This window comes from Dromaius novaehollandiae, chromosome 4, assembly GCF_036370855.1.
Source record: "Dromaius novaehollandiae isolate bDroNov1 chromosome 4, bDroNov1.hap1, whole genome shotgun sequence".
Lineage (NCBI taxonomy): Eukaryota > Metazoa > Chordata > Aves > Casuariiformes > Dromaiidae > Dromaius > Dromaius novaehollandiae.
Genome location: NC_088101.1, coordinates 49,063,740 through 49,072,675, shown reverse-complemented (window position 1 = coordinate 49,072,675; position 8,936 = coordinate 49,063,740). Strand labels below are relative to the sequence as shown.

At 34.5% G+C, this 8,936-nt stretch overlaps 1 protein-coding gene across 1 annotated transcript in view; it reads right to left on the bottom strand.

Annotated features, from left to right (window-relative positions):
• Positions 1–549: 549 nt before the first annotated feature.
• The window catches only part of WDR17 (WD repeat domain 17), a 63,748-nt gene continuing 55,361 nt past the window's right edge, over positions 550–8,936 (bottom strand). Inside the window, exons 23-29 of the mRNA XM_064510985.1 lie at positions 8,452–8,563; positions 7,583–7,724; positions 7,389–7,491; positions 6,392–6,493; positions 4,369–4,464; positions 4,004–4,187; positions 550–2,628 (exon numbers count right to left, since the gene is read on the bottom strand). Coding sequence (XP_064367055.1) covers positions 2,509–2,628; positions 4,004–4,187; positions 4,369–4,464; positions 6,392–6,493; positions 7,389–7,491; positions 7,583–7,724; positions 8,452–8,563 — 859 coding nt within the window. The 3' untranslated portion in view covers positions 550–2,508. The remainder of the gene's footprint in view (positions 2,629–4,003; positions 4,188–4,368; positions 4,465–6,391; positions 6,494–7,388; positions 7,492–7,582; positions 7,725–8,451; positions 8,564–8,936) is intronic.

Sequence of the window (8,936 nt, the reverse complement as noted above, 5' to 3'; positions counted from 1 at the left end):
AGCCTGTGAAACTTAAAAATGTGTCATTAATGGTGATCAGATTCTTTCAACGGAACAATGAATTTGATTTTTGTAGGGCTAACAATGTTAAATTCTTATCTCAGGTATACTGAGATTTATAGTAATTTGAAAGCATGAGCTAGATTGCTTGATATCTTTCTTCATTAAAACAGAAATACTGACGTTCATAGAAGAGTCAAACAATCATTTGAAGACAAAGGATCCTTTAATGTTAAAGGGAAATATCTGTATTTGACTAGCTGTGCCAGACAATGAAGCCACATGTTAGCACACAATCTGAAATTATATTTGAAAATGATGCATCTGTGTTGTGACACTTGCAACCACAGTTTTAACAGCAGACACACTTAAAATAATTGTGTTCCCCTCACTCACCACAAGGTAAATCTACCCTAAAGAAAATGCAACCTCTTTTTGCTCACAATAACTGTTACCTGACAGACTTCCAACATAAAAAAGTGCCCTTTGACTCTTCTTATTTCGACAAGGAAAAAAAAAAATCCTCACTCTAAAGAGGGAGTAGATTTCTCTCAGATTCCATAAGGCACAAGTCCACAAATTGATGCAGTTATACTACATATTGTAAGATGTTCAGATAGTGAAATATCAGTAAAAATCCTTAGGACGCCAAAAAATATTCGAAGTATAGCAGAGTGGCAGTTGCGTCAATTCTTCATACCCTAATAATCAAAAAGGGGGCTGCATGTTCAGTTCTTACCTTTGCTCACCAATTTTGTATTTACAACTATTACATACAAGGACATAGGATTCATGTGCTAAAAGATAACTGATCTTTCACTTGACAAAAGAAACCCATCAGATACTGACTGCTGGAAAATTCCTTTGCAAACTCAATTTTTATTTCTGAAATGCAACTCTCATTCCCTGGGTTCCACACGATTAAACAAAGGAAAACATTTTCCAAACAATACCTGCAAAAAATAAAACATTCTGCTGCAACACTAAAGTATGTACAAAAATGTTTCTGTATAGATTATAAAACAGCTGAGATTTTTTTTCCAACATAGTCTTACACCAGAAATCCAATAGTAATACTCTAGAACATTGACAAAATGAAATTTTAACTTTCTAAAGACAAAGGGAAAAAAAAAGATAAGAATTCTTGAGTTTAATTTCTTTCAAGCTTTCTGACTTAAGCAGACTACTTGGTTGTTTCTGTATTTCTGTTGGTTAAATGAGGGCATTTGTTTACCCATCTGTTGAGGATTATGTTACATCTATCAAAAGAGTATTTATTATTTCCAGTTTTGTAAGAGTTTCTTTAGAAGTAGTTCTGTCATTTTTTAATTGCAATTTTTATATAACTATTGGGATTTTAACATTTATTTTAAAGCAACAGCAGCAGAAAACATAACAACAGGTCATGTAAATTTCTGCTCATGTGCCATCAATTGCTCTAACAAATATAGCCAAGGGACATTTTGGACAGATAAGTAATTCTGACTGTAAGATTTGCTTTATGATTAAATATCATACTATACACAGTTGTAAAATTTAAATATTCTTGTAGTCTATTGCCATAATTTTCTTCCCATTTTAGCACAGCATTAGTAAATAAAAATATATGCCCAAATGTTTGTGTCTGGTCCTTCATACTATATGCATATTTATAACTAATACAAAATATAAAAAGAAAACAAATATTTTAAATGTACATAATGTATTTAAATAATTTCAATACATTTGCTGTTTGTTCTTTACAAATCATTTGTTTTAAAAAAAAAGTTTATAAATACATTTTAGCTTCCAGTGAGGAAGAGTAACTCCAGTAGGGAGAGAGTTGACAAACATGAACTTATCAGAAAATAGAATATTATAATCTAGATACTCAAATATACCTAAACAAGCCATTAGTAAACATCTTTGTACTGTTGTGAAAACATAACATTTAATGGATGAAAAAAATCATATAGAGTACTTCTTAAATTTTACTTTTGTTATAGAATCCTGTCAAACAATACATTAAAAATAAAAAGGGGACACAATGTATGAAACTCAGCTGCAGGATTCTGATGATTCTAAAAATAGGTTGCAGTGGCTACTCATAAGTCATTCTATATTTATGTATTTAAAAGTGTATTTATGAAATTCACAGTTTCAGTTACACCAGTATTATGTGCAGATATTTGCCTACTTGCTTTACAAGGCATCTGTTTACACAAAATTAACTGAAATATATCTGCATTGGCTAACAACAGTATTTGCATTAAAAAAAAGACATGGCTGTCAGTTAAGTTAGGACTTCTTTTTTCTTTGGATTCTCAAATAACTTTTTCTTTGGATTATCAACAAATACATATATATAAAAAAATTTTTCTTGTTCTCTTTTTACAATTTGCAAAGTCCAAGTAATTGTCCTTCAGGAGGAATCAACTATCTCTATGTCCTTTGACCATCAAGGTGAAATCAGTATTAACCCACAGAGTATTACTTTAAGCACTACAAAGTAGGGAGGAAAACATCTCATCAGAATGGGTTAAGTCGTATTCCTGTTCCTAACGGTGAGAAAGGATTCACTTTGGCCCACATCAAAGCATCGTTCAGTGAAATAGCAGATTTTCCATCTTCAAGGAAGAACACTGGACCCTGTACAGTGAAAATGTTTAGGGAGGGAAGAAAAAAAGAAAGTACACATATACTGTGTAAAGACTACTACAAAAAAGTTTTATCTCAGTTTTATCCGAGAAGGACATGAAAACCATATTTGTGTTTATGATCTGCATTCATGCAAAAATAGTACCCAGACAAATTAAAGCTTTAAAGATACTTAATTTAGAAAAGTGTAATCATTAGGCTGATTATGTTCAGCATTTCAGATGCTCACTATAAAAAGCATGAAAGACAAAGTACTAAATCTATTTAATAAGATAGAGCTATTTGCTAATTCCTTGATTTGGCAAAATTCTAGCTCAAAACTGCAATTTAGTTTGTAAGTGCCTTCTTACAGAGCCATACTCTGAGTTTGCCAATGAAAACTTGTAAAACCAAGTAATTGGGATACTATATATTACTATTAACTAAATATTTTGTGAGCTGACAATGACCCCTAACATTCACTCAATCCAGACAGAAGAATTTTGTAGATAAGCTGGTGATACTGTATTTGCTGTTCTTGTCAAATGGATTCTAACAGTGGCAACTTCCACTGTCTGTTAGCAATGTTGGAGTATTTTCCTTTAAGCCACTGGTTTAAAGTGTTCACAACAAGCTTTTTGGACTTTAGAGGGCTCAGCTATGAATCTTGTTTTCATCAAAGATCTTGCTGGCATTTTGTATCTCCAGATTCTGATGCAAAACTATCCTATTTAATCCCAGAACAACCTTGTTATTTATTCTTTGGGCTAGCATCTTGAACTGGGTAGAGGAAACAGACTCAGCTACATAAAAAACAGTGCCACATGGAGGCACTATCCGGAGAAGGGAGTGCTAGAGTAGCATTTTCAGGCCCTGTGAATTTTTTCTTTATGGATATAACACCCCTTTGTTATATGTTATTAGGATTAGTGTACATTCAGTATATTCAGGTGATGAATTTCTGAATATATCTGAATATTTAGCCTTCTAATATCTGGCTTTAATTAATCAAGTGTAAGTTTTATAGCATGTGTTTCCATAGCAGTAAACACTAACAACAGAATAATGGCAGTACGTGACTGAAAATAAAACATTTCCTGTTTTCATTTAAGCTGCCATGAGGTAATAGGCGACGAGTTGCACGCATTTTAAACAGACAGAACATTTGGTAGAAGAAATCTATCCTTCCCATGGAAATTAAAGTTTTGGATTGGGCAGCCGGACAATTATTTGATTGGACAATTCTTTATATGGCCCTTCTTACACAGCAGATCTCTGCACTTGTCCTCTTCTGTTACTGTGACAAGAAGGAAGACATGCTTCCTCATGAACCTTAGATACTGATGGACAAACCTTAGATTTAAGGTAACCTTACATCTGGCCGTACCTGTATCCTTAGCCCTGTCAAGCAAGAGATGTGAACGTCTGAATGACTAGGAAGATTTGACCCAGTGACATAGTCTGGCCCAACCATTCCTTTCAGAGGCTCTTCTTGTATTCGTGACGACAGTATTGAATACACTGTTCTCTGTGAATCAGAAGGCGGCGTGCCTGGCAATTCATCAGTAGTCCTGTGAACAAGAGACATTTCGTTTTGAACTATACATTTTAATTTGCATTAGAAATTAGACCCACAGAGACCTCATTTTTTACATTCATATTCAGATTTTATAAAGGAAATAAATTTTGTATTGACAACTAGAACATTTAAATGCTGGTAATCTCACTCATAATTTTATATTTTGCACTTACTTGGCTAATTGAGTACAAGCTCTCCATGCATCTAACTCCTCAGAGAGCTGTTCAATTTTCAAAGGTACAGATACTTCCCGTCTTTTTAAAAGCTGGCTGAAAAGGAGTGAAAATAATTAAAGTCCAAACTCTTTCTAACAATAAATATTTTCTTAAAAGAAAAACAGACAATAGTAATATAAAACTACTTTTGATTGAATATGAACAGTTTAACATCTGATCTTTCTTGGTAAATACTAACATTAAACTGTGGAAATATTAAGTTTTGAGATATAAAAGTATACCTTTTCATTTAAGCTTGTCTTTATCTCTATTTTTTCTTTAAAGCCTATCTATATTTTAATGCTGTATATGTTTTTATTTCTTAATAATGACAATTTTAGTAAAATTAAAGACTCAATCTTTCTATATATAACCGATACAGAAAAAAATGCAGTTAGAATGACATGGTTCAGTACATACTCTGGGACAGTCTTGTTTCATCTGATTACTTGTGGAAAACAATTTCAAAAAGGTTCCAATAGATATTTTTTATTTATCAAAATATAATACAAGGGACAGTTTTCACTTGACTTCTGTTTCAGTTAGGATGCCTTAAAGAAAGTGTCCATGTTAAGCATGCAAGTGTCCAGTTTAAGCAGACTGCAATCAAAAAAAACCCCTATGAATCCTGAAAATGGTGTGAGTCGAGAAAAATTTTAGAGCAGTATTGTCCTACAGTTCTCTAAATCCCAGGAAAACTTAAAGCTTGACAGCCAAATTATCACAAACTGAGTCTGAAAGATTGCTTGTTACCAGTTTCCAAATCAGAACAGTCCTTCTGTAAAAGTGTGTGTTTTATCTCATTCTTTTCCATATGTGCCCTGGTGATTCAGAAAAGAAAGAAAAACAGCCCCCTTTCCCTTTCCCTATCCCTATCCCCTCCCCAAGCTTCAGGGAAGAGGGTGGCTAAGAGGAAAGGAGTACTGTGTTGACATCTGATGGAGAGAAATTGAAGAAAAGGGGCAAACACAGACCTAAAGCATATTAAGTTTACTTATGTTGTTTCATTATCCTTGGGAGGCCATTCTCTTAAAATACCAGGAACTGTAAGAAAGCTTACAATTCTAGAAAGGTGTTAAATGACCAAGTATAACAGATACATGGCATTTATTCTTGTTGAAGAGCTAAATTAGCAGAAGTTGTTAGCAAAGCTGCAAGGGTTCAGTTAGAACAGCTAAGGGAGCTGTAACAGCTGGAGCAATGCCAAAGCAGCTTGCATCTTGAAATCAGTTATGTTTTGGACCTGGCCTTGTCGCCTTGCAGGATAGGTGACAAGACCATAAAATCTGACAATCCCAGCTTGTGAGGCAGAGATTACTGCAAGAGATGGGAATCAGTCAGCCTTACCAAATTGGAGAGGAAGACTAAGTAATTGTGGTTATACTTTGAGAAGGAATACTAAGCTGTTGTATGTAAGCCTATTTATGTGTTACTGTCTTAATCTTTCTCCTTTAAAGAAGATGCTGTTTCATAAACAGATGAATGCCAACTGATTCATGCCTACAAATAGGGAATATTAGCTCACTAAGCATCAGAAGGTCAACCCAAGTTTCTTGGATGAATTCAGGTGAGCGCTCAGTCATGACTCCTTAAATCTCAGCCACATCCTTGTCACTACTGAGCAAGTCTTGGCAAATGGGTTACACATGGATACAAAATGAAAACTACAACTCTGAACATACAGTCATGCATGGAGGAAATGCTGAATACTCATCTACTTTAAAAAATTTGCTTTTCTACAAGACTGAGTTTGACTGAAATACCGGTTTTGCAACTTGCTGCACTACACCAGAGTCTTCTACTCATATGATGCGTAAAGAAAGTTGTACATAAAGGCATGGGTACACCCGTGTACACTCAACTTTACAACAGAACTGGAACCTCAGATATAGAAATTCAGGGAGTGGGGATTATGTATGGCATACACCATAATAGGGACTGAGATTTCTAAGTGTTACTGACAACACAATAATTATATTACCTTGTGTATTCATAAAGTGCAGGCACAATGCTATTGTACTGTCTTCTGATAGCAAGCAAAGCACCAACGTAACCACACAAAATCAGCAACTCATTCCGAAATCTATAAATGGTAGAGCGTTAACCATGAACAATAAGCATTTCAAGCATTTACAAAAACCTTGAACAAACTAATATTCTAATATATAATTTTAAATAGTAGTTTATCTGCATATCTTTTGTGGGGAATATATGTTGGCTGATTATGCATACTTTCTGTGTGATATAATTGTTAAGACAAATTTCACCTGCTTTATGTTGACCTCGATTATTAAGTTTTATTTTAAATAGCAAGCACAAAGCATGTTTTTTGAGTGCATAGACAACCACGTAGAATTAAAAAAAGGCACTCAGACCCTTTTAATGTGATAAAACTTTAGATGCAAATGCAATTGTCCCACACGTTAGTGTGGTCTTCAGTTTCTTCAATTTCCCCAAAGGCCATACGAGCTAAGCTTTTTGCTTCTTTAAGTTCTTCACACGCACACCTGTACAGCCACAAGCATAGGCTGACTGCCCATGCTACAGGTAAGACACAGCAATCCAACTATTTTAGAGTTAAATCTGAGAACAACAGCTCTAATTTCCTTAACACTTTGACATAAAAAAAAAAAAAAAAAAAATTGTGTGGCACCACTGCTCTTTTTCTTCAGGCAGCTGAAACCAGAGCTGATCAAAGCGAGCTTCTTCAACTAGGAGCACAATTTCTTCACCCACTGTAAATACTACACAGAGAAAGCAGCAATAAAGTATTTTTTTTCTTCTTACTAAACTTTGAACATGTAGGAAAATTCCACATCCTATTCTCCAGACTGGGAGTTAGGCTGCTTGCTGCAATTAGTTTGTATCCTTCTTTTGGTCAAAAGAGCTGCTATTAACAACAAGCACTTGTGTTTTTTGATTCCCTAAGTTTCTTTTGATGAAACTCCCACTTTTATAAGTATGGAAAAAATACTCACTCGCTACATTTATGCAACACTAATCGTTCAGTGCGTATGTAACTTAGGAGATCAAGATATGGACAGACTGAATCTAAAGTCCAATCTGAGCCACGAAGTTGTTCTGTTGAAAAACAGAAACAAAAGAAATATCTGAAGAGGCAAGCTATACAAATGACTTATGCATAGGTAAGTTTCTTCATCCAGGTACCTACCTTTGACATACTGTATGCCAATAGGGAGAGCCTTTTCTGGTTCTGTACTTAACAGATAGTACTTTATAGTTTCAAATACATCTCCATCTGCTTGAGTTGTCTCTGCCAGTTGCATACATTCTTCCACATCAGGAAGATTACACTAGGAAACAAAGATTTTGCTAAAGAAATATAATTGTTTGAACACTAGAATAAGATGCACAGAACTACTAAATTTTGCATATAGCATAATAAGATCGAACTCTCTGAAAGAGAGAGTTTGAAGAAAATATGTGCATGTAATCTGCATTAAGAAAGTCATCTAGACCAGAGAACAACACTGGAAGAGGAGTTTCAGCATCTAAAATATGACTAACGTCCATTTCCATTGCTAATGCTTTTGTGAACTTGTTACTCTGTTTAACATATGTGCAGTCAGGGTCAAACATTAAGGAAACCTCCTTAGTTAGCAGATCAGACTCTTGCACTGCTGAAGAGAGATTTAAGCAGATCATAGACCTAAGATGTACAATAACTTGGGATGGTACAGAAAGCTGACTATTATTAGGCTGCACTCAGTGATGCAAAGGTTTTAAATTCCACTGACAGGGAATTCTGAAGACCATAAGCTACTTTTGGAAGTAGCCTGTGCCATGGAAATACTTCACACACAGTAGAATTAAATAAAGTTCTTAATGTGCAATACTGAAAATAAAGTCTATGAAGCCTGAACAAGAAGGAGCAGAAAAATATATTAAATGTATAACGTATAATATTATTAGCAACAAATTCATCCTATAAATGTATTTTTTCTTAAGTACTCTGAAACTAAAAAACAAATCAATATATAACCTCTTGTTAGCATTAAGATAAATCCTTTTTCATTGTACCTTTTCATGTAGGTCATTTATTTCTGCTGTGCATCCAGGATAAAAAGCACACAGTTTTACTAATTGCAGTTTATTATCAGGAATCATCATAAGAAGATCAGCTGCTAAATCCCTGTGCGAACAGAAGACAACATTTGATAGTTACTCTTGATGGTTTGTAATAGGAGGAAACTTCTTTTTTACACTCCTTCTCTAAAGGGGAGTTTACTGAACAAACACTACTTTCACGGAAGAGTGGAAGCAGTCTGAGGACTATACTTTTGGTGCAAAAAATGAGGCTTAAGATTTCAATCAAAAGCTCACTGAGGCCTAATGAGGGATGTCCTACTTCTCCCTTATCTCCACTTTCCTTCCTACATCTCTTTTCCTACTTTCAAAGGCATGATCCTGTTTCTTATGCCATATCTCCCTCTGATGCTCATATGATCATAAGGTTAAGAATATTCAGCTGCAAAAAATCTGCAGAAAACTATGATCTTTTGGGG